At 33.9% G+C, this 27,102-nt stretch overlaps 2 protein-coding genes across 2 annotated transcripts in view; one reads left to right on the top strand and one right to left on the bottom strand.

Moving 5' to 3' along the window:
* LOC133173091 (DNA repair protein REV1-like) overlaps positions 1 to 15,261 on the bottom strand; it is a 35,326-nt gene extending 20,065 nt beyond the window's left edge. Inside the window, exons 1-12 of the mRNA XM_061308015.1 lie at positions 15,203 to 15,261; positions 14,821 to 14,916; positions 5,449 to 5,572; positions 4,921 to 5,092; positions 3,674 to 4,515; positions 2,883 to 3,118; positions 2,579 to 2,703; positions 2,336 to 2,490; positions 2,139 to 2,258; positions 1,708 to 1,928; positions 874 to 1,018; positions 214 to 432 (exon numbers count right to left, since the gene is read on the bottom strand). Of these exons, the coding sequence (XP_061163999.1) occupies positions 214 to 432; positions 874 to 1,018; positions 1,708 to 1,928; positions 2,139 to 2,258; positions 2,336 to 2,490; positions 2,579 to 2,703; positions 2,883 to 3,118; positions 3,674 to 4,515; positions 4,921 to 5,092; positions 5,449 to 5,572; positions 14,821 to 14,889 (2,428 nt within the window). The 5' untranslated portion in view covers positions 14,890 to 14,916; positions 15,203 to 15,261. The remainder of the gene's footprint in view (positions 1 to 213; positions 433 to 873; positions 1,019 to 1,707; positions 1,929 to 2,138; positions 2,259 to 2,335; positions 2,491 to 2,578; positions 2,704 to 2,882; positions 3,119 to 3,673; positions 4,516 to 4,920; positions 5,093 to 5,448; positions 5,573 to 14,820; positions 14,917 to 15,202) is intronic.
* Positions 15,262 to 20,203: 4,942 nt separating this feature from the next.
* LOC133200580 (uncharacterized) lies at positions 20,204 to 21,861 on the top strand. The gene has a single exon (XM_061336371.1). It carries the CDS (start codon positions 20,215 to 20,217, stop codon positions 21,610 to 21,612), a length of 1,398 nt encoding a protein of 465 aa, XP_061192355.1. The 5' UTR covers positions 20,204 to 20,214; the 3' UTR covers positions 21,613 to 21,861.
* The last annotated feature ends 5,241 nt before the right edge of the window (positions 21,862 to 27,102 follow it).

The raw sequence follows: 27,102 nt of genomic DNA, 5'->3' as shown, positions 1-27,102 counted from the left end.
CGAAGTGAGTTGCTAGTCCCAACCACTTTTTCTCTATGTATTTTAAACCTTGATATTGTGAATCCTCAGAAATCTCAATTTCTCATTGGTCTTATCAAGTTCGAGATAATGACATATGACTATTTTCTTACATAACTTGCTCTTGTAAAATATGCTTTAAATTTTTTTTAGACATCCAATAGAAAATGTCAATGATCTATTAAGTTGACCTACTTGTAGCAAAATTGAGAATGCTCTGCGATTTCATCTGATTGTTTCCACCAACAACTGCTGACTCTAACTTCTGCACCTGGATTCCGATTCCCCTCAAGTCTGTACAGTCAAGTCGCAGTCCTTGTAAGATAGTCATACACTCCTGGTGTATCAAACTGGCATCATCTGTTGCCATTGGCAACATAGTGGATTTTGAGATGTTGTTACAAATTCCATGACCTTGTAATTAAGAAACATTTATTTCATTATAAGATATTGCATTTAAAAAGGTATGTTTACAAAGCACAATGCCCTGGCAGTGGAAATTTATCATGTGAAAAAATTTCCGTTTTGACTTTAAATTATGATCATAGCCTTGAAATGACCAAGTACATAGAACACTTCAGCTGTAATGATGTACACATGTTTATGCATATATCATTAATATTAATTTAAAAGTTTTTTTGACAAGAAAAGACAAAGATCAAAAAGAGAAAAACAACCAATATGCTTGTGATCTTCTATCTTGGGAACAAAAAATCTATGAAGAAAAATACCCTTAAATTTAAAATATACATAGATTTTCAGTTTTTGTCTTCATTTGCTACCATCAGTTTGACATATGACAGTATTCATATTTTTAAAATACTTAAACATGTTGTAAAAAAGCTATATATGTACCCATGAATTTGGCAGTTTCAGGTGGAGCATCTTCTCTTCTGACCATCAATTTCAAGGTCACAGACTTTCCCTTCATTCCAATTTCATGCAGACGACTGTGAACTTCCTGTGATAAATCCATTATAAACTTGTCTGCTTCTGTATTCTATAACAAGAATGAAATGATTTTTACTTCAAAACACTCTTAAGATTCTAACAAGTGCATAGGTATTTAAATTCTTTAATTTTCCATATTATATATATTTTTGTCTTCTGCATTATGCACAATTTGGCTCCACCTAATCCCCACCCTCCATGGGCCACAATGTTCCCGGTACTTATAAAAAAATATATAAAATCTTTAAAAGATGTCACCAAATTTTTGCTATTTCCTTATTACTATTAACATATTTGTTTCCATATGGTCATTTTTCTGCGGAATAACAATTTCATTTTAATCCCAAGAGAAAAATTACGCAGTTTCTTCTATTGTCATTTTATGTCTTAAATGCACTTTAAGTACATTGTGGTAGATTCCAATGAAAAATTTGTTTCACATTCATACAGTAAATTAATCCTATGCAAAAAAAATATGTTTTCAGTATCTCCCTTTGAGAGAGAGTAAGACCTTTTATTTGAACAAATCTCAAATCCCTTCACCCAAAGATGTTTTGTGGCAAGACTGATCAAAACTGGCTTTATGGTTCTTGTAAAGAAGTTCAAAATGCCAAAAGTTTACAAACAACACGAGACAGACAGACAGATGCTGTCTCTTTGATCAGAAAAGCTCACTTTTGCCATTGGCTCAGTAAACGAATAATATGAAAGAAGTTCTTGAGTGAATGAGTTTCTTACAGATTTAAACCTGATCCCATAATTCACTTCAGCTGATACAGACTTCCTCTCCTGGTTGGTTTTGATCTGTCGTTCATCCTGTCCCCTACAACCCCTATACAGGGATAATCCTGTCTTAGGCCCAAACTCCCTCTGTAGGGTAGACTGAGGCACCTCCTGTAGTTGACCACAGGTTATGATCCCCATAGATTTCAACTTTCTATTCATTGACCACCCTACACCTTATAAAAGGAATAATATTAATATAAAAAGATACTCTTTTTCAAAATACATGTAAAAATTTAAAATTTTAGTGATAATTAAGATATAAAAATGAGAAATAAAAATTTCAACATTTAAATGATTATGAACTGACATTAAATTGAGCATTATAGTACTGTAGACTTCTAAGTTTTGGTAGAGAATTATAATAACAAGGAAATATGACCTACCTGGAATATTTTGAACCGACTGGTCTTTCATGAAGTCCATAACATCTGCTTCCTTCAAGTAAAACTGTCCATTTGGTTTGGCCTTTTTTGTAGCCATTTTTGCAAGTAATATATTTCCTCCTGAAATTCAGAAAACAATTGTTTCAGAACATATTCCTGGATAACTTGAAAACAATATCTTGTAAAGTATTTCCTACCCATTCCAGCTGAGGCAGTGCAGCCTGTCTTTTGATGTATTTGATTCCTCAACAGAGAAGCAAATTGTTCTGGTTTAGCGCCTGTGGTTGCTAGGAGATCTGTGCAATCAACCAACATTTCATCACAGCTCACTGCCTCGATGTCATGTGTGTAGCTGAGAAATTAAGTTGTACTCTTAGTAAAAAGTCTTATTATCTATCATTGTTTACAAGTAAGATTTCAAAAAATCTAATGATACTCACCTTAAAACAGTATCATAGAGTATTTTTGAAACTTCTTGGTAGCCTTCAAAATCATATGGAATTGTATGCAGATCAGGGCATAATTTTTTGGCAGGACCCATAAACATTCCATTTCTAACACCAGCCTGAAATTCACCGTATAAGAAGCCAGATATTTACATGAAATTGGGATTCAGTTCTTTAAAAAATATGTGATAAGAATTTTAAAGGGATTCTTCTTTCTATGATCAAAATAGGATTCATAATGCTCTATACTGTATATTTGACTTCTGGTAAGTCTTTTGGTTTAATAAGATCTACTCACCTGTCTTGCTTCATAACTACAAGAAGCTAATTCAGCCATAGAAGAAAATGCATCCAGATTTCCTTTTCTTCCAAATTCCTCCGCACTGCTGTTCAACTTAGACTGCTGGTCTGGATTTGTGGATTTACTTTTATTTTTTATACTTCTCCACATTTTTTGTTCATATTCAATGTCTGACCCAGGAATAGGTCCTTTTCTACCTTGGCCTTTAGAATGTGTAACTGCAACAGGCTTGCCTGGAAAAAGGGCATTTTGCTACAGTATAATGTTTTTTAGCATATCACAATTTTTGCAAAAATATGCCAAAACATTTTTGTGATTAACCCAGTTTTAATAGAGCTATCTGTGCAATCTACACAGTAAACAATCAATGACAATTTACTGCAAATTTTATTTTTTTTTTAATCTAAAATTGAATCATTGCAAAAATTACCCATGATATGGTAGTTCATGTAATTCTAATAAAATAAAAAAAAAACCTGAATATTGCATTTACACTAAATAAAAATGAATGGTGTCAGCACTTGAAATTTAATACTGTATGTGTACTACAAAAAGAGGGCTTCATATTTTAGTGGCTTTGACGTGGACAACAATGCACTAATTCATGAATATACTGTTAAAAATCATTTAAATACAAAATATGACGCGGACGTGTGTAGCGCTAATTCATGATTATGCCAACTACTCAATACCCAGTGATTGCGCTAAATTTTGAATATGTCAATTTATGTACACATACAGTATATAATCACCATATTCAGAAAAAAATAGTCCTTATAAAATCTCACCAATAAGATCTGGCCTTTTCCGCAGACCCACAGACACAAAAAAACAATCCATGTCGACATGCATTATGACTCGTTTTGGTTTCCCTGACATTGTGCTTCTGAACCCCTCTAAGCCCATGTCCCTAGCCTCTAAGTCAGCTTCCTGTTCACTCACAAGCTTCATCAGTGCCTGTCTGCCTGGATAACATGTCTGCTCTTTGGATGTTTTGTTGACATACTCTCTCCACTCAGATTTCCATGTGGAAAGATGATGGAGCCTTGAGTTATTGTAGAACTCATTCAGATAATCTGGATCACCTGCTCTTCCATGAGGCTTGCTGTTAGGCGAAGGACTTTTTGTTATTTTAGAAATTGAATGATTTGGGCCTCCTATGGCTCCACCCTTACTTGCTACCCTTGAAGTGCCAGCACCTTCCGTCTCATTTTCATTCAATATGCTTGAAGTGGAATCCTCATTTTCACTTACACTAATATTTGCCAAAGAATCATCCAGGATAGCCTGTTTTTGATCAGATTCCAGTGTATATCTTCCAAACTCATTGTCTGAATCACTCTCCTCTGATCCACTCTCCACTTCCCTCACAATCTTTTCCATCCTACTTTGCCTCTCCACATCCATATCCTGTTCTTCCTCATCCTCTTTCTCCACCAAATTTCCACATCTACTACTCTCACCTACCAGATTTCTGCTCAAAGCATTTTTGGTACATATGCCTGCAACGGAGGAGTTGCAGATTTTTGTTGATGACTCTGTAGCGTAAGTGGACATGCCTTGTTGGATTTTGGTCTGGCCAGTGTACAGCTGATAGGGAATGTATGATAGAAGTCTCCCAGCAGCCACACTGAAATAACAGATACACAAGTTGTCAGATTACTGAATAAGGCTCTCAGAATGTTTTCTTTTTTCAAATTGTAGACACCTTCTTGCCAACATTCTATATGGGTAAACTTGTAAGTAGGAACCATTTCATGAAAAGCAATAAGCCGACTCTGCAAAATGTTTGGTATCTGGCTTACTTATTAATTCTGCTTTGCAGCTGTTTATTTGCTACAAATAAACAACTTGAATTATGGCATTCTTTCTTATTTCTAGGGGAATATAAATTCACTGCCATTGACTGAGACAAATATGCACAGTTAGTAAAATCTCATTCATTTTGTTTAAATAATACCAAGCAACTGTTAGTAGCAAACAAACCCTGGTTGTTGTCTATTTTTACACAATTTCTTACTTATCTCCAACTGACCTTTCTGTAATCCACTCAGGCTTGACCACTTTGCAATGCTTCAGTCCCTTTGTAATTTTGCTGTTTGGGAGACTGGTAGCTATAATATGGGTAACTCTTCTTTTAGATAGGTAGTGTTCATAATGACCACCATATTGGTACATAATCCGTTTCAACTCATCAGAAGATGGCTCTAAAGAAAAGAATGTTAGTAGGTGGTAAATATTTTATAGTCCAAGTATTAAACAATTGAATTGTAAAATTAACAATGCTATTCAGACAGACTCTACTACAGGTTTTTGAGATAAAGATGAACTCATATGATGCCTGCATATTATTTTTTTTCTGTGGGTTGGGAGGAGAGATATGCCATATTGGAAGAAGTGAAGAGTATGCAAAATTAATTTCATTGAAAAAATAGACAAATTTTATCACTCAGTAGTATAATTCCTTTATTGTTTTTTCATTATTCTTTGCATTAAGCAAAGAATAATGAAAAAAAAACAGCATGTTTCCAAAACTATTGAATATCCTTCACAAAAAACTTACTTGTATATCCATCCACATGAATCACAATACCATGGAATATGTGGGATTTCACTGTCCCCATTCCTGTTCCCCCTCCAAGAAACTGCTCAGTCAACTTTTGTTTCTTTGCAGCCATATAACCTCCCTACCACAAAATATAACAATTGTTTAGTACCAACTCACAAAATATAACAATCGTTTAGTACCAACTCACAAAATTTAACAACCGTTTAGTACCAACTCACAAAATATAACAATCGTTTAGTGCCAACTCACAAAATATAACAATCGTTTAGTGCCAACTCACAAAATATAACAATCGTTTACTACCAACTCACAAAATATAACAATCGTTTACTACTAACTCACAAAATATAACAATCGTTTACTACCAACTCACAAAATATAACAACCGTTTAGTACCAACTCACAAAATATAACAATCGTTTAGTACCAACTCACAAAATATAACAACCGTTTAGTACCAACTCACAAAATATAACAACCGTTTAGTACCAACTCACAAAATATAACAACCGTTTAGTACCAACTCACAAAATATAACAATCGTTTAGTGCCAACTCACAAAATATAACAATCATTTAGTACCAATTCACAAAATTTAACAATCGTTTAGTACCAACTCACAAAATATAACAACTGTTTAGTACCAACTCACAAAATATAACAACCGTTTAGTACCAACTCACAAAATTTAACAACCGTTTAGTACCAACTCACAAAATATAACAATCGTTTAGTGCCAACTCACAAAATATAACAATCGTTTACTACCAACTCACAAAATATAACAATCGTTTACTACCAACTCACAAAATATAACAATCGTTTAGTACCAACTCACAAAATATAACAACCGTTTAGTACCAACTCACAAAATATAACAATCGTTTAGTGCCAACTCACAAAATATAACAATCGTTTAGTACCAACTCACAAAATATAACAACCGTTTAGTACCAACTCACAAAATATAACAACCGTTTAGTACCAACTCACAAAATATAACAATCATTTAGTACCAATTCACAAAATTTAACAATCGTTTAGTACCAACTCACAAAATATAACAACCGTTTAGTACCAACTCACAAAATATAACAACCGTTTAGTACCAACTCACAAAATATAACAACCGTTTAGTACCAACTCACAAAATATAACAATTGTTTAGTACCAACTAAATATTTTACAAACAATAGAGATTTATTACAGATCCATTCTATTTCTTTACTGTGTCAACATCCTTATCATATCTATTGAGATTATTCATGGATTTAACACTCTACATCAACATAAAATGGTGGTGCCAAAGTGCACATTCAATTTTTAGCGATGTTATTTGGAAATATTTTGTATATGACTTTCTTTACTTGTTTTACTTTCATTTCAAATGCAGTCAATTTTAAAACAACAAATCTCATTGGTTAAACCCCATCAAAACACTCCTTCTGGTTAAACGAAGCACCTACATTAGGTACATTACTTCATTGACATTTGCTTATCATAACTATGTATTCAATTTGTTTCAATAATATCCAGGAGAAGAGAAGAAGATTTTCAAAGAAATAATGCACTTTCACTATATGATCTTTATAGCCCAGCCCTAGCACCAGAACCCCTGACCCTGGGGCCATGAATTTCACAATTTTGGTAGATGGCTCAGTGCTTATTACAATCATGCCAGCAGTCTGACTGCTTGATGTCCAGGAGTAAAGAAGAAGATTTTTAAAGATTGCATTAATTTTGGTGGTTTTAGCCCCACCCCTCAGGCCCCAGAGGGGGCAGAGACCATGAAATTCACAAATGTTGTTCCCTTTCACACATAGATGCCATATGCTAAAATTGGCTGAAATTGGTTCAGCGGTTTCAGAGAAAAAGCTGAAAATGTTCAAATGTTAACACATGACGGACGATGCTGGACGAAAACAGATAGCAATAGGTCACCTGAGTGACTCAGGTGACCTAAAAAATAAATTAGAGGTACTGTGAGTACTGAGCTCACAAAATGATACCCCCCTCTCCCATTTAAGTATAATGGCAAAGTCATCTTTTGCTATGGGAAAGCCCATATATCTGTCCAAATCAAAATGTAAAATATGAGGTACACAATGGCCCTATGTAATTAATATTCAGTGAAAGTCTCATTACATTTTATTTAGGGATGTCAACAAATAGTCGACTATTCGACTATCAGTCAAATGGACCGACGATGGAATAATGAAACGACATTCGAATATTATTATTATTAAATAAATGCAATAAAAGAGTGATTTAACGAGATGGAATTCTCATCTTTAATTTTCCTCAACAAAAAACGATTGACTTTCCGTGTGCTTATTTAGAAAGTAAAGTAATTGTTAGTGCTTCACCAACGCGGGAAGTATATGTCAGTTACTGCCTGTGTTGTTTTTGTAATAAATTACCCATCAAATTACTGGACTTTGTTTGGAAAATTATTAATATACTTATACCCTGTACCAATTATATTTTTTTAATTTTCGGATTGCTCAAATCCAAGGAACACAACATAGCCGTGACATGTTTTGACACTTCGATTATTATTAAAACAATCCGCTTACATTTTAAGGACATTTTGATAGCCGGGGCAATCAATTGAATAAGTAGTATCTGTTTAACAATATCATGAGAACCTAATTTTTATTTATTTTATAATAAGCTTAAATAAATAAATAAATAAATAAAAAAAATTAAAAATATATCGGCTGGCAATTTTTAAATAATGCTTACTATAACAAAAATTGACTGTTTAGATCGATTTATGAATTCAATTGACGGGGAAATTATATATTTTGGAGAATTGGGTGTCTTAATTTATTTCATATAATCATGGCTATCCACACGTTACGTTGCATTAATTTGGATGTTACGTTTTAAATAGATTTATGTAAAAGGTTTTTTGAGTTACAAATACGTCATGTACCAGTGAAGTTTGAAATAAACTTTTATTTTCAGAAAATGTTCCGAATATTCGACTATCGTTCGAATAATGCAACTGAATAATCGACTAAGGAAAATAAATATTTTGACATCCCTAATTTTATTCAGTGGTATCGGTGGAGTTGCTGATAAGAGATGCCAACCCCCAAGTGTAATGGACAGACAGACACTATCCTCACTATATACCCTCTATTTTCAAGAAAGGGGTTGGGGATATACTGGTTGTGTACTATATACATGTATATTTATTAGGGATGTCAATTTTGTCATTAATTCATATTCGAATATTCAATGAAAGTATTCGAATATATTCGAATATTCGATGAAATAAATAACTCTGTTTTATTTTAAATATGCATCATCCTACTCTCATGAAAGGTTTAGAGTAGGTATACTTATATTGGAAGTAAAATTGTATGAAGACTTTTGTAGGTGTACAATAAGAAATTCCATTTGATATTTGTCAATGTTTGAAATAAATAATTGATTTAAATGTAGAAAAGTATAATTTTAACAAATGAAACCTATTTATAGTAGCTCCAACTGAGGAACCAGTCGTCTTACAAAAGGCAAGATAGTCGTAACGGTACACTGTTCAGATTTCGATACGTGTAATGAATTACAATTATCTACCTGATAAGAGATATGATTATAATCTTTGATACAATGTAAACTAGAAATATGTCCATAGGACATGAATGCCCCGCCGAGGGTATATTAGTAATGCAACATTTTAACACAAATTGAGAAAAGTGAGGTCAAGGTCAAAGGAAAGGTCAAGGTGAAAAAATATTGATGCAGTTGAATAGCTTACATTAGTATGTATCAGCATATGAAGTTTGACACAAATTTAAGAAAAGTGAGGTCAAGGTCAAATGAAAGGTCAAGGTCAGAAAAAAATTGTTTATGCAGTTGAAAGGTTACATCAGTATGTATTAGCATATGAAGTTTGATAAAAATATTATGAATGGTTTTAAAACTAAGCTAAACACTAATTAAAGAAAAGTTAGGTCAAGGTAAGAGGAAAGGTCAAAGTCAAAAAATATTGATAAAGTTGAATAGCTCTCATCAGTATGTATCAGCATATAAAGTTTGACACTAATTTAAGAAAAGTGAGGTCAAGGTCAAAAGAAAGGTCAAGGTCAAAAAATGTTGATGCAGTTGAATAGCTCTCATCAGTATGTATCAGCATATGAAGTTTGATAACACTATCTTGAATGGTATCTTTAAAACTGAACTAAAAACTTATTTAAGAAAAGTGAGGTCAAGGTCAAAGGAAAGGTCAAGGTAAAAAATATTGATGCAGTTGAATAGCTCTCATCAGTATGTATCAGCATATGAAGTTTGTTAAAAATAACTTGAATGGTTTCATTAAAACTGAGCTAAACACTAATTTAAGAAAAGTGAGGTCAAGGTCAAAAGAAAGGTCAAGGTCAAAAAATGTTGATGCAGTTGAATAACTTACATCAGTATGTATCAACATATGAAGTTTGATTACACTATCTTGAATGGTATCTTTAAAACTGAGCTAAACACTAATTTAAGAAAAGTGAGGTCAAGGTCAAAAGAAAGGTCAAGGTCAAAAAATGTTGATGCAGTTGAATAGCTCTCATCAGTATGTATCAGCATATGAAGTTTGATTACACTATCTTGAATGGCATCTTTAAAACTGAGCTAAACACTAATTTAAGAAAAGTGAGGTCAAGGTCAAAAGAAAGGTCAAGGTCAAAAAATGTTGATGCAGTTGAATAGCTCTCATCAGTATGTATCAGCATATGAAGTTTGATAAAAATATCTTGGATGGTATTTTTAAAACTGAGCTAAACACTAATTTAAGAAAAGTGAGGTCAAGGTCAAAAGAAAGGTCAAGGTCAAAAAATGTTGATGCAGTTGAATAGCTCTCATCAGTATGTATCAGCATATGAAGTTTGATAAAAATATCTTGGATAGTTTCTTTGAAACTGAGCTTTGAACAGAGCTAAATGCAAAGTGTGACGGAAGGACAGACAGAAGGACGGAAGGACAGAAGGACGGAAGACGGACATGACAAACACTATATGCCCCAGCCATATTCATGGCGGGGCATAACAAATATTTCCATAGACAATTTTCCTAGGTAATTAACTTATTTCCAGATAATGAATATAAAATTCAGGATTATGTACAACCCGAGAAAATCAAGTAATTTACACATTTATTCTGAAATTAAGCCCTATACAATATTAATTACAGATTAATTCTATCGGACATTCATTCAATGATCAATTAATTTTATTTTGTTAAGTATACTCTTTACGCCTTTTAGACATTCTTACATTTCATTTTTGTCCTCGATTCTAGATCCGATCATATCTAACTAATAAAAACTATGGAAGTACATTTTGTATTATACATAAAGCATTTTTGTACAATTCTTTAACACCTTACTCAAAACAAAATACATGTAATTTAGTAGATTTAAAAGATAAGAAAGTAGTGAAAGAAGTAAATTAAACAGGGATGATTCCAGCATTGTCCTAATCAAAATCTATTAATCACAGTACTTCTTTTTATTAAATCTGAAAAACACCGAATATTCGAATCTTAAATTCATATTCGAATATCAACTCATCGAATGAATATTCAAATAATCGAATATTTGTTGCCATCTCTAATATTTATATTTTTTTGAGTCATATATCATATATTTTCATGCCAGTCAAGGACAGATTATTTATTTTGAAGATAAGGCCAAATGAAAAAATTTGAATGGTTCCAGTTACTCGACCATCTATTTTATACCCCAGACCCTAAACTTTTTTCTGCAATTGTCATATTTTCTCTGGAAGTTTCCCTGATTTCCATCATTGGCTCTGGTATTAGTTTTAGTTTCAGCAATGGTGCCCTCCTTACAAAACATCTTTTGAATATATAGTACAAATGTTGAATAGTGTTAAATCTAAAGCAAGCTAGCATGGTGCGGCAGCATGCCTTTTTTTCCAGCAACATGTTTTTCTGTCCCTGTATCGAAGATTTGGGGGTATATAGTTTTTGCCCTATCCGTCCGTCTGTTTGTCCACAAAAACTTTAACATTGCTCATTACTTTTAATTGGTTGGAGCTATGGCTTTCATATTTCACATATGTATTCCTTGTGACAAGACCTTTCTTTGGGTACCATTATATTTGACCTTTTGACCTTGACCTTGGAGTTTGATCCAGTTTTGTAAAATTTTACAGAACTTTAACCTTGGCCATAACTTTTGAACCATTGGTGCTAGGGCTTTCATACTTCACATATGTAATTCTTGTGACAAGACCTTCCATTGGATACCAACAACTTTGACCTTGACCTTAGAGTTTGACCTACTTTTGGAAAACTTTAAACTTGGCCACAACTATTGAACAGTTGGTGCTAGGTCTTTCATTCTTGACATGTGTATTACTTGTGACAAGGCCTTCCATTGGATACCAACAATTGTAATTCAACGACCTTAACCTTTGAGTTCGACCTACTTTTGGAAAACTTTAACCTTGGCCATTACTTTTGAGCATTTGGTGCTAGGGCTTTTATACTTCACTTACGATATCCTTGTGACAAGACCTTCCTCTGGATAACAACAACTTTGTCCCTTTGACCTTGACCTTAGAGTTTGACCTACTTTTGAAAGACTTTATCTTGGCCATATCTTTTGAACGGTTGTTGCTAGGGCTTTCATATTTCACATGTGTATTTCTTGTGAGAAGGTCTTTCCTTGGCCAAAATTAATTTTGACCTTGACCTTGATGTTTGACTTACTTTTGAAAAACTTTTTCATATCCTTTCAATGGTTGCTGCTAAGACTTTCATATTTCACAAGTATATTCCTCGGGACAAGACCTTACTTTGGGTACCAACAAATTTGATTTGCATTTGAGAAAGTTTAACCGTCGCTATAAGTTGCCTTACTGAGGCATCAGTGTTTCACAAACACTTCTTGTTTATTTTACTTTCTTGTTCAATAAAAAAGTTTGATGAGCAAAAAAAAAAAAAAACAAGATGTGTTTGTAAAACACTGATGCCCCTGTATGGCAACTTATAGCGAAGGTTAAACTTTCTCAAATGCAAATCAAATATCTTGGTACCCAAAGTCTTCTCACAAGAAATACACTTGTGAAATATGAAAGCCCTAGCAACACTTGTTCAAATGTTATGGCCAAGGTTAAAGTTTGTTAAAAGTAGGTCAATCTCCAAGGTCAAGGTCAAAGGATCAAAGTTGTTGATATCTAAAGGAAGGTCTTGTCACAAGGATAACATATGTGAAGTATGAAAGCCCTAGTCCTAACCGTTCAAAAGTTATGGCCAAGCTTAAAGTTTTTTTAAAAGTAGGTCAAACTCTTAGGTCAAGGTCAAAGGGTCAAAGTGGTTGGTATCCAATGGAAGGTCTTGTCATAAGGATTACATATGTGAAGTATGAAAGCCCTAGCACCAACTGATCAAAAGTTACAACAATTTAGAGGATCCATATACTGAGAATAAAATAAACTGATAGACGAAGCTTTGTTGCCCAAAAGCAAGAGAAATAGGATGATCAGGATCAACAAAATAATTAGTCTACCATTTAGTAACAACTCATAAATTAAGTTTAATCTGTCCCCCATTTAATACTATCACAATGCAGACTATTGACAAACTATTTGTGCTTCTGTACTATTTAAACCCAATATTATAACCTCTCACATTGGCCTTTCTTGATCTTTGAAGAACATTTGATAAGTTATTAGTCCCCTACCGGTGAAGCCGGAGGGGACTATAGGTTTCCTCTGTGTCTGTCCGTCCATCTGTCTGTCCGTCTGTCTGTCTGTCTGACCCTCTGTCTGTCCCACTTGGTTTTCCGCATTTTTTTCCTAAACGCTTGCAGATATTGAGCTGATTTTTGGTATGTGAGTGTATCTTGATGAGTTACAGATCAAGTTTGCATTTCATTCCGCTTCATTGATTTTTGATGGAATTACGGCCTTTTCAATTTTTAAGGGTTTTCCACAATTTTCTTCTACTCACTTGCAGATATTGAGCTGATTTTTGGTATGTGAATTAACCTTGATTACTTATTGACCAAGTTTGCATTTCGTTCTGCTTCAATGATTTTTAACGGAATTATGACATTTTCAATTTTTGACGGGAACCAGATTACACTTGTCGGTAGGGGACTAGTATTGCTAATGCAATACTCTCAGAATGCTTGTTTTTGTCTCATTTTTATTTATCTATTATTTACAAGTCTACATGATCATTAAAACTATGAAAGTACCGGTACTTCTTATAAATTATTATACAATAAAAATCCTTGCATAATTCTCTTTCTCTATTAACCTTTCAAATACATTATTTACAGTGATTAATTATCAAAAGTGAATGGCAAAGGGGAATAACTTCTCTCAGTAGAAAACAAATTAATAGAACCTTGGTCAGGCCCCGGGATCATGAAAGATCTTAAGCTTAAGTCAAAATCTTTATGTTGTACTAAAGTATTGTAGGCATTATAAAGTAGACCAAAATTAGAATAATTTTCAATACTGCATTACAAAAGTGTTTTTATCTGCAAATTTAGAGATTAATTAAATAATTAATAAATATTTTACAGGTGATTGAAAATTTGACTTAAGTGTTTCATGATCTTGGGGCCAGGACTAGAACACTTGACCAAATAGTCCAAATGCTCAAAAATCTGTTAAAAATATCCTTGCTTATTAAAACTTTTATTCTGCTTCCGATATGTCCAGGCCTAGGAGCAGAGAAGATTTTCGAAGAAATAATGCATTTTCACTACAGATTCGATCAACACAACCACCAGAACCCATGACCCAGGGTCAGGAAATTCACAAATTTGGAAGATATCCTAATCATCATAACTATGCACTTAATGGAAGATTTTCAAAGAATTAACATTTCCATTATATAATCAATACGCCCTATCCCACCCGAGAAACACCAAAACCCCTGACCCTGGGACCACAAGGTTTAAAAATTTTGTAAGCACCCTTGTTCATAAAAACTACGCACTTTGTTTATCTGCTCAACACCAAAGAACAGACGGGATTCTTTAATAGAATTAATGCATTTTCACTTTATTATCAATAGAACCCCACCCTTACAACAGAACATCTGACCCATGAGTGACTCAGGTGACCTAAAAAGAAAGAAAAGAAAAGATAAAACACCCACGCTCAAAATTCTATATCGTGCATGGGTGTTAGAGTGGGTTGGGGGTTAAAATGCCCAAACTCAAAAATTCTATTTCAGGGGGATGGGGGTAGCACCATTCAAAGACATATTAATTATTCTTGCAAGTCGAGGACAGATAAATCTGGCACTCAACCACCCACCCCTACCCCCTGAATTAAAATAAATAATTTATACAAGCATACGTAGGACAGTGTACAAAACACTTACTCTTTCTTCCCAGCCATTTCCCTGCCTGTTCTTGTTCTTTGTTGGATGATTTGTCTTCGACTCTGCCATTCTGGTGTAATAAACGTAATATAACCACTGCAACAGACAAAAAAATCTGTGTTCATCAGCTACATCAGAGACATACAATGACATAGGTCTCTAAATACAATATATTCTCAGTTGGTTTAGTTCATGTTATGGTCAAATTAGTATGATGAATACTGCATCATGTTTACTTTGGGAGTCATCAAGAACCAGGATAAAATTTTAATTTAGGGATGAAACGAAAGTTGCTGACTTGTCACAACTCAATGAAGTGTGGCAATGGGAATAAATCATGGACTATACATATCTATGGTCTTTATTTTGCTTACAAAATTACCTCCAAATTATGTATGCATTAACCAGGTTAACTTCTTTAGCTCTGATTAAGCATTTGAGCATCAGTACCTTCGCGCCAACTTTACCGAGAAAATTCGAAAATCGGATGTAAACAAATATATAAAAATCAACTTTATTCTGACCTGTAAATCCGGTAAACTACAGCACAACTCGATATCAATACACTGTCCAATCTCTCAACGTAATTGGTCATGGGTTGTCTACAAAAATTTTACCCCTATAAAAAGGGGTCAAAATGAGAATTTTATGGACAGCACAGGCGCGAATCAAGGAATTTTTTCAGAGGTGGCCGGGGGGGGGGGGGGGGGGGGGGGGAGGAGGAGGAGGCCACGTACCTCAGTCAAAAAAACATTTCCATCCCAAAAATTTCTTGACAAGCAAAAAAAAAAAGAAAAGAAAAAGGCTAAAAGTTATGGAATTCCATTTCTCAAATCTGCAAAATACCTATTTCGTGGTGGTGAGGGTGGGGTTTTCTAAGGGGGGAGGGGGGGGTTCAAAGTCATTATTTATTTGCTTCTGATCAGTATATACTTTTAAATTCCAGGAGGGGGGGTCCGACCCCCCCCCTTCTAGATCCGCGCATGCAGCAGATCTTGAATTAAGTGTGTTCAAAATATAACCCCAAAATTCACCTCCCCTGTCTGTTTAAGTCATTGAAATAAAAATAGAAATATAAAATCTTATTCTTATCAAAACCTAACGCAATCTTATTAAAATTAGATGTTCCGAATCCGCTTAAGTTAGATTGAACCTTACGTACTTTTCCAGTTACTTTTGACCAGACCAGGGGCCCATTTACTAGTATTAGGTAGTATATATAATGTATTAGTACACTGTATATAGGTCACTGGCCAGATCAGTTAACTTGGTAAGTGTCGAAATGCTTTTTGCACTGTAATATAACAATTGTTATATTTAAGGAGAGAAACCAGTAAGCTGTAAGAACTTGTTTCTGATCCATTTGCTTATGTCAATAAAAATTATGTTCAAAACATCAAAACACTGTAATTACGTCTAACACGTAAATTAATTTTTAAAGTTTTTCCTACAATATTTTTTTTTATTCAAATAAATTATGGGAACAAATACAAGTTTTATTTCATCTTGAATAGACACATTAGAATTTGTGACAACAAATTATTTCGCATGGTCAATTATTTAGAGTCTCAAATTAATGTTCCTGCACTGAAAAAATGTAATTTTTCTGGCAATAAAATTATACAAGCAAAAAGTCATTTGAAAGTTATAACAATTTTTTTTAGAATGGGTCCATGAACAATAGGGGCATTTTTTAACCCCCCCCCCCCCCCCCCCGATGTATAAGCCCATTTCAGCAAGCAAAGACTGTAGACGTTTTATGATATACTTATTTACAATTTAATCAAGGAAAAGAAAGAATTGTTTTCAGAAGATAATTTTTCATATGTCTCCAACTTACCACCAACAGTTCTCTCTTTGTCTCGATCGATCGAACAGTAGTGAACCCTGTCTGAGTCCGGGCTTGTTGCGTTCAAAAATAAAATTTTGCATTTACATTTATGCCATGTTGAGAGTGCTATTAGAATCAGTTATCAATACCCCCCCCCCTCCCCCCCTGCACTGAAAAACTAAAATTCTTGTACCAGTATTAAATACAGATAATTATTTTCTTTAATGCAAAATATGAATAGAGGAATGTATTAACGCCGAGAGTCACCATTAAACAGTTCGAACTATATGTATAAGAAAGTTGAGACATACTTAAAGCGGCTCTACCGGCCGCCTAAGTTTTGCTAAAATTATCAAATCTTAGCACGCTTCTAGTTACGGTCTTAAGTCGAAGACTGTCCTATTTAAGCATGGTCTTAGATTTAAGTACCCTTTATGTTACGACCCCCTGATGCCAAGGTCCCCTGCCGACCGGTCACACCCGTCCTGTGCTCCTTGTCATGATCGAGAAAAAGGGAAATATCTAAAGAAAATTCAGTAAATAATGGCCTAACAATTAGTATGAAAAACGTCAGTCAGCTTTGGTTGTATTCTCGGACAAGGTCATTGTATCGACCAAAAAAACTTGCGAAATGATGACTGCAAACGATATTGTTGATATCTTTGTTTCATCAACTTGTTTGTCAATAGGTTTTAGAATCAACTAGGAGACAAAAACCCAATATGCAGATGATAAGAGTATATTGCTACATAAGTAAGGGAAGTTGACGATTGAAAAATTGAAGTCATCACGTTTATCATAAAGCTTTGTTGTTAGGTAACAATTAAAAGTCTTTTTCTAGGAAAAAAATCCAAATATAAAACAGATATGTCAGACTCTGTGGTGTCTTTTATTTCAAGGTCACTGGGATATATCGAGTCGACATATGAATGGAAGTAACTATTGTTATTTGATAATATGTCGTCGTAAAAGTTCCCTGGAGTTAAAACGAATTTAAAAGAAAATATCAGGAATCATTTTTGTCTATTCCTCACAATGTCATCGGCCCTGAGTCCAATCCATTAGACTCAGGACTCCTGACGTTCTGAGGATGCAGTTTTGTAGAAAAAGAACTGGTATTGCATCACCATACCCAGTACTTAGTAATCCAGTGAGTTAAACAGGGGTTAAATACTGAAGCAAGTCACAAGTGACTGTTTCCCTTCCTGGATTATGTCAGAGATCGCTGAACAAAACAGCACACGACATCTTCCCGAGTAAGTATGAGACTGAGGAAATGATATTTTCCGGAGTTTCTTCCTGGGCAAACCAGCAACCCTATTTAACATTCAAGTTTAAAATGGAAGTATAATTTTCAACATTAACCAGTAAGTTTGACTTTCATGGTATAATTTGCATTTTTCTTCACTAGAATATATACATTAAGGTTATAGATTCTGTATACCTGTAATATTACCTTTAACATGGAATGGGTTTTAAATGTAATATTGTCAACATTAGGAATAGGCAGCATATTTTTCCATGTGCAAAAATTCTTAAAACAGTAAAACACAGCTCTGAATTTGCTGATGGATTTGTTCACGAATTTCTAGTCAAGTTTCCCCAAATTTCTGTTGCAGAAAAAAGGAGTTTGAATATAAGAGGGTGTTGCAGTTCTTTTGTTATTTTCCCTAAAGTTGTAGCAGTTTACAAGAAAAATTCAAAGTATCAGAAAACGGTCTTAAATTTTTTGAGATACAACGGTATATACAGCACAATGTAGAGCGATATTTAGAAACTGCATATCGACTTCCAATTTGCCATCAAATGAAGGGTAAATAAGTCACATAGCAAAATAAGTCTCGTTTTCTGTTTTTCACATAGGGAATCCCCATTGTTCTGAAAAACTGCCTCCTTGAAACAGAATGAATTTGATATACGCATAAAGAGACAGGATTTTTCTTCAAAACTGCCATTTCTGATTTTTGTTTCAGAGAGGCATATTTTTGAAAATCACAAAAATCGAATAAAATTATTATCCACCCGAAATGCAAAATGTGCACATAAAATAGCACATGATACTTCAGTGTCGGAGCTGGTCTAGTGGTAAAGCGTGTGGACTTTATGCAAAGATTCTTTTGCTTGAGAATGGATTCGAATCCTGGAATGGCTGGTATATATATATATATATATATATATATATATATATATATATACATTTTTTTCTTATAAAATGGAAATACAATGTAAAATCTCTCTTGAGAGAGAAAGGGGGAAGGAGAGAATGTCAGAAAGTTAATGGGTATTATTTTAATGCATAATAAATTGTTTTCCTTGATATTGTGACCTAAAACTAATAAGACATATATTTGATGTTATTATTTAGTGGCGATGTCTTAAAAAATAAAGTACTATCATTTTGAATAATTTATTTTTTTCATACGCATTTCGTTTCATTATTGTTCTGTTAATTAGTGGCTCAGCTTTGACTTGAAACAACTAAATTGAAATGACTCAACAGCTCAATGGATTTCTTGGATATTGCATCAACAGCGTGATTATTGGACACATTTTTATATATTGAAAAAGATAAACGCACGCTGTCTACAGTACATCTTTCAAAATGATGTGCGAGGTGCACTTGCCATTAAATGGCATTAATTGTGCTTTTTATCGTTCTAACTTTTCTCGTGCAATATGGCGACAGTGACCATAGATGTGAAAAAAGTTTATTTAGAGGTCGCCAGTCTATGCTAGGAAAAAACTAAGCATGAAATAAACGTAAAATGTGAAATGTTTTGTTATAACAAGCTGGACATACCCGTCGAATAAATAAAGTCATCTACGTAGCATTATCTATATTTAGAGATAACTCTTCATGCGTCGTGGGTATTTAAATGTCCTTCTCGATTTAGGGAAAAATCACGAGTTTCTGCAACACCCTCTTTGAACTTTCAGCAAATCACTGCCAAGTAACAAACGCCTTATTGATAAAAAGTGTTGAAATTTAATTGCAACAAACGTATCAGGCCCGTAGGAAGCAATTTCACTTCGAGGGGGCACAACCATACAAAAAAAAAAGGTCATCAGACGTTATTATTGAGGGGGCACAAGCATGTAGTAGCTATGTTTTCTATAGTATTCTATATATGGCAATTTTTTTTGGGGGGGGGGGGGCGTGGCCCCCCCCCCACCCCGGTTCCTACGGCCATGCGTATAAATCATGGACAACGATATTAAAATCAAAGGCTTCAAAGTTTTATAATAGGAATAGTTTGTAACAGATAGACGGACGGAAAACGGTAAACAAAACCATATTTCTCTCATCTTTGTTTTTAGGGTTATTAAACGCCACAATTTGCACGAATTGAAAATATCACGGATGAATGACTTATAATGCAATGTGAGATGATACATACTAAAACAACCGTATATTGCTGAAAAGAAAGAGTTCCCTGTTTGGTGACGACAGGATATTAAGTAATACCCATTACGTGGTACATTGTATCTTTTAAATTATACAAATAACCCGGAACATTTTTTTCAGTTGTAAGTAAAATATTTTTTTTAACAGATAAGGGAAAATGGACGAGGCTGTTTCTGTTGAAATGGCCGCCGACAGCGAGGGTGAGGAAAGGCTCTCCAGAGAACTCATCAGGAATATTTCAATGAAAAGGGAAGGCAAATCTACGTTTGTAACTTTTAACGACTTCTTCACGAAAGATCCCCTAGATAACTCCATACCTATCTGCACGCTCCGAGAATCGGTTAGCTCAGAACTTGCCCCGGACTCGCCTGTTAATGAGCAAAGCGCTCTGGAAGATTTAAGATCAGACGACACAGAAAGAGTAACATCAAACGACACAGAACAGGAAGAGAGTGATGAAGATAGCGTAGGTACACAGATTGGCGAATTAGATGGTTCAAAACCTAGTCCTGCTTCTTGTATTTCTGCGGAAGCAGAAAATTCAGAACAAAAAGATGCTGCTGCACAATGCAAAGATACAGGAATTGCTACAGAACACGGATCAGTTTCTCCAACGATAAAGACGCCAATCCTAAACCATGCCGGTTTGACAGGGAAAGAGGTACCAGTAAACACCCCCGTAACAGAGACTTGTGAGGATATATACTTTAAAGAAGGTACGGATGTTGAAAGTGGACTTGAAAGCGTAGATGTGCTTCAAACAGCAGATAACGGACATGTATGGGCAAATTTCAAAAAAGAAATATGTCAAGTTGACCCCACAGGAAAAGTTATTTTTAGGCAGGCCTTTGAAGTTCTTGTCGATGATTTCGCTGTACTTGGTTCCAATTCCGTATTTCTTGTAGAGTCTCAAAGTAAGACCATTCGATTCCTGAAGATCGAAACTGGAGAACCGGTGATAACAATTTTTGACAACGTATCCCCAGATACCCCTAAGAATGTATGTATCAACACAAAAACCAGAGAAATTGTAGTAAGCATTTTAATTAACAGAGGGTTCCTCTTTTTTAAACGTGTTCGAACCTCTATCAGGAAATATTCTTATAATGGCAAATGCATCGAAGAAAACATTCCTAAAAACAAAGGAACAGTTATATTTGATAGTTCGCTAGACATGATTTGTAATGGAAACGGCGACATATGTATTGCAGCCGTGAAGGGCTTGTCTCACTTCATTGCTGTATTTGACCAATCAGTCAACTTCCGATTTGCTTACGATGGCGGAGAAGGAAGACAAAACTCTTTCCGTCCCACTTCCGTTTGTATAGATTGTGATAATAATATCTTATCCCTGGACTCAAATAGTAACGCTATTCACATCATTGACCTGAATGGAACTTTTTTGAGGTTGATGAGTCCTTTTGGTGACAATTCAACGAGTCCTAATTTAAAAACTTTGTGTATTTTCAAAGGCAACACGTTACTGATTGGGCAGGACACGGGGAAAATTCGTGTGGTTAAATTCACTACTCGCTCGGAGACAACAAAACTTTGAAAGACATAATTGCAGTAATTGTTCGAGTTCTAGCCAACATTAGTTATTAGCAACAATACTGGCAAACCGATGGGCAGGGAAAGAAATCTTCTGATAAAGATCAAAATGTTAGAATGTGCGCCGTATTGTCAAAGGTTTTTAGCGTTAAACAATCATTTTAAAATTCAAAAACAGGAAATTATTGTATGCATTTTTGTTTTAATTTCCTTACATAGTAAACACTTTTTAACTTCGATTCTTGTCTGCATAATGAACTTTAATTTTTTTTATTTCTACTTATTTTTGTGTTTGTTTTGTTTTGTTTTTCTTCAAATATATATATTTTTTTCAATTATACGATATATTTTTACTGCGCAGAATCCACAAGTTCCACTAGATTTCTAACCAATCGACGAAAACTACTTACAGTGTACATGTAAATATCAGAAATCGTTAAGGTGAAAAGTCACCAGAAATTAAACGTTTTTATTCTGGGGAAAATTCAATTTTTAGGTCACCTGAGTCACTATTGCTATCTGTTTTCGTCTGTCGTCGTACTTCGTTCGTCGTCAATCGGTTAAAACTTTTGAGCATTTTTAGCTTCTTCTCTAGAACCACAGAACCAATTTCAACCAATTTTGGCATATAGCATCTAAGAGTAAAGGGGAGTAAATTTTGTGAAATCCATGGCCCCTGCCCTCCTGGGGCCTGAGGGGTGGGACTAAAACCATAAAAATTAATGCAATCTTTAAAATCTTCTTTACTCCTGGACATCAGGCAGTCAAACTGTTGGCATGATTGTAATAAACATTGAGCCCTCTACCAAAATTGTGAAATTCATGGCCCCTGGGGCAGGGGTTCAGGTGTCAAGGTGGGACTCTAATGATTATATGGTGAAAATGCATTAATTCTTTGAAAATCTTCTCCTCTGCTTCTGGGTATTAAGCCTATGAACTAAGTTTATAGATATAATGAGGAAGAATGCCTCTTCCAAAATTGTGAATTTCATGGCCCCAGGGTCAGGTGTTCCAGTGTTAGGGCGGGGCTCTAATGATTATATATTGAAAATGCATCAATTTCTTGAAAATCTCCTCTGCTCCTGGGTATTAAGCCGATGAATTAAGTACATAGTTATGATGAAGAAGAGTGTCTCTTCCAATATAGTGAATTTCATGGCCCCTGGGTTAGGGGTTCTCGTGTTAGGGCGAGGCTCTATTAATTATATAGTGAAAGTTCATCAATTCTTTGAAAACCTTCTCCTTGTGAAATTGTGAATTTCATGGCCCCTGGGTCTGGGGTTCTGTTCTGTGGGGGGGGGGGGGGGCTTATTTTTTTTTTAATATATATTGAAAATAAATTAATGCTTTGAAAATCTTCTCTGCTCCTGGGTATTAAGCTGATAAACTTATTATATAGTTATGATGAGCAGGAGTGCCTCTTCCAAAATTGTGAATTTCATGGCCCCGGGGTTAGGGGTTCCATGTGGAGAGGAGGGGCCTATTTATCATACACTGAAAATAAATTAATGCTTTGAAAATCTTCTCCTCTGCCCCTTGGTATTGATTAAACAAACTAAACCCTAAGTCAGGGGTTCTTGTGCTTGGGTGGGTTCTATTGATTAATTAGCAAAATGCATTCATGCTTTGAAAATCTTCTCCTCTCACCATGAGTACTAAGCAAACAAACTAAATCCAATAATATCAATGTAAATGTATTAAATATAATTATAAGTAAATGTGTCTTTGCTTATGGGTATCTAGGAGGCAGAGTACACAATTATTGTGATTAGTGAAGCAAATGAGAGTTACTCCCCTTTGCTAAATGTTGGTGATCAAGAAAACCTTATATATAATTTAATTAACAGGTTATTTGATTGAATGAGAATACAAAAAAGAATGTTATATATATATAGAGAGAGAGAGCCAGGGTGACTTATTGTAATTAGTGACAGGTGGCAAATAGCCACGATGTATACCCAAGTCTGTATGTACTGAATTGTAGAACTAGCCAAGTGACAAAAACATATCTGTATAATTTGAATACCTTACACAACAGGCAAGTGTCCATTGTATTTGTATATTTTCCAATCATTATCATCCCTGTAAGACTTGGGAAAACCAAGTATGATCCCAAGGAGATCACTCGGGTCTAGCACGTTACGATAAACAAGGGTATTTTTACCAGATTTTTGAAATTCTTGGGCAACATTGCTTCGTCTATCCGTTAATTTTGTTTTATACTTCCATGGATCCTTTACAGTGTTGAGTATAATCAGTCGACCGTTAAGGCTCTTGGGCCTCTTGTTTTAATTGATGCTCCTAGTCTAGCTTTTAATAAAAGCATGCATGAATGAATATATAATAATAATTACAATACAATAAAATAAAATAATACTATATATATATATGTTCAGAACATTTTGCTGAGTGTGGTAAAGGAAAATTTAAGATTTTCCCGTTCTACAAAATGTGGACATCGGATGAAAGCGCCCGCGTTACCAAAGAGGGCTATTTTATAAGACTATTTAATCCAAAACTAAATCGCAAATGATAGATTATATGTTCAGAGATTTTATATTATTTCTATGCTTTAATTATACATTTTAGGAATGTTTTTAAGTTTTGTGTGAGTAATTGGTGTGTAAAACACACAGACTTGTCACGTAGGCATATTTCATGAAGCGCGCTAGCGCTTCATGAAAAATATGCCTACGTGCAAGTCTGTGTGATTTACACACCAATAATTCACACTAAATTGAAAAACATTCCTTATATTTACATTTTACAAGTTCAAAAGCAACAATATTATGCTCAGTATTTGAATTTCTTGCTGCCCTATATCGTTACATTTTTATTAACGTCTCTGTTGCCTCATTGTGACGTCAATTTACACGAGAGTTTCACCGTGTATATTTCTACGCGTAAGTATACACAAAAATGAACTTCAAATCAATTGCACAGTTGGCTTAGTAGAAAAACATAGCAAATGTAAATATTGTATTTTAACTGCGTTGAAAAAGTTCATGTAGCCGCTACCACAAACTTCATTGTGACGTCATAATACCTAAGATTTTTACGACGTCATTAGTAACGTTATTGACATTTCATAACTGTCTGAAGAGCCAACATGGCTGAAAGCGCTAACAGCAAAGATTTTATTTAACTTGGACTGTAGCATTCTGTTTTCATTTATTTAAGTATTTATATATATATATATATATATATATATATATATATATATATATATATATATATATATATATATATATATATATATATATATATATTTAAGGAATGTTTTTAAGTTTTGTGTGAGTTATTGGTGTGTAAATCACACAGACTTGTCACGTAGGCATATTTCATGAAGCGCGCTAGCGCGCTTCATGAAAAATATGCCTACGTGCAAGTCTGTGTGATTTACACACCAATAATTCACACTAAACTTATAAAAATTCCTTATATTTACGTTTTACAAGTTTAAAAGAACCAATGATATACTCAATATTCAAATTCCTTGCTGCCCTATATAGTTACATTTTTATTAACGTCTCTTTAGCCTTATTGTGACGTCACTTTAGCGCGTGTTTCACCATGTATATTTCTACGCGTGAGTATACACAAACAATGACTTTCAAATCAATTTCACAGTTGGCTTAGTAGAAAAACACAGCAAATGTATAAAAATATATATTTATATATATATATCTATATATATATATATATATATATATATATATATATATATATATATATATATATATATATATATATATATATATATATATATATCTGTATTGTTTAATTTTTCATTTATATTCTATAATTTACCATTTGTATTGTATAATTTTTCATTTGTATTGTATAATTTTTATTTATATTCTATTATTTTCTATTTGTTTTGTATAATTTTTCATTTGGATTCTATAAGATTTATTTGTATTCTATATTTTCCATTTGTATTGTAAAAAAAAAATCATTTGAATTGTATGATTTTTTATTTGTATTCTATATTTTTGTATATATTATTTGTATTATATTATTCTATATTTATTCTATATTTGCATTCCTTATTTGTATTATATAATTTCTTATTTGTATGCGATAATTTTTCATTTGTATTGTAACCGAGGATTGTTTATTTCGTTACAAAGGATTTCATTGGTCAAGTTTTAGTCTGTAGAGCGAGATGTCTGGTACCCTCCCACAATTCCGTTCGTGCACTCTCTAGATTCCTCTACTTGCGTGCATGCTAAGGGACGATCATTTGATTCTCCCGGGGGGGGGGGGGGCAGGAGAGAATATTTATGTATGACTAGAGACAAGAAGAAAAAGGAAAAGAAGAAAATCCCAAACCCGACAATTCAATTTCTTGGGGGATGGGGGTTGATACTAGATACCACCACTCAAGGTCAAATTACTTATTTTCTCATTCAACATTTCTAAGGACAGATTATTTCTTTGCCATCTGCCAGCGCTCCCTTTTCAGAATCAAATGACCGTCCTCTAATGCACGCAAATGCTTTGAGCACCCGGAACATCTCGCTCTTTCAACACTATACAGGCTAAAACTTGACCAATGAAATCCTTCGTAACGAAACAAATTCTCATATACAATACAAATGAAAATTATCGCGAATAAATAAGAAATTTTACAATACAAATAAGAAATTATACAATGCAAATGGAAAATTATACAACACAAATGAACAATTATAGAATACGAATAAAAATTATCCAGTACAAACTAAAAAATAAAATACAAATAAAAATTATGCAATACAAATGAAAAATCATACAATACAAATAGAAAATTATACTATACAAATAACGATTATATAATACAAATGAAAAATTATATAATTCAAATAGAAAATTATGCAAAACAAATAAAAATTATACAATACAAATGGAAAATTATACAATGCAAATGGAAAAAGTCGAATATTGCAACGTTTCACATGTCATATATATAGCGCCAAAATTTAACAATGTTATACCTTATGGCGCTTAATTAACATCATAAAAAGTGAAATACATATACTATGAACAGACATATAAATTACAGATGGAAGGTTAAAAAGACATAGAGAAATGTGTAATCGCTAAGAAGACTAAAACATAGAGCAAGAAAAAAAATTGAAGCATGATTTCATTATTGAAGTAGGATCAGAAATTAAAATCACGTTCACTTATATATGTTTTAAGATTTCTTTATAGTCTTTGTATATTGTTTTGAGTCCCTTATACGGAATGGGATTGAGTTTGAGAGCACAGGAGCTGCTGTAGCAAACCACTGTTCACCATACGTTTTTTTTTAAATCGAGGATGATTGAAGTTTCTGAACGCAGGGACCGGGCAGGGGCGTTACAAGTCCTGGCGCTAGTCAATGGAGAGCTTTTAATCTAATATTAATTCAGAAGCAACCTCAGGTAGTGTAGATTTTATGTCCCCTGGGGTAGGGCAAGGCAACATTAGAAGACCAAATGTATGGGAAGAATTCTTGAAAAATCTA

The sequence above is a fragment of the Saccostrea echinata genome, unplaced genomic scaffold (assembly GCF_033153115.1).
Source record: "Saccostrea echinata isolate AGI-Se365-2 ecotype Australia unplaced genomic scaffold, CSIRO_AGI_Sech_v1 ptg000002l, whole genome shotgun sequence".
Lineage (NCBI taxonomy): Eukaryota > Metazoa > Mollusca > Bivalvia > Ostreida > Ostreidae > Saccostrea > Saccostrea echinata.
The sequence above is the reverse complement of the archived record's forward strand: the minus strand, read 5'-3'. Positions and strand labels throughout refer to the sequence as shown.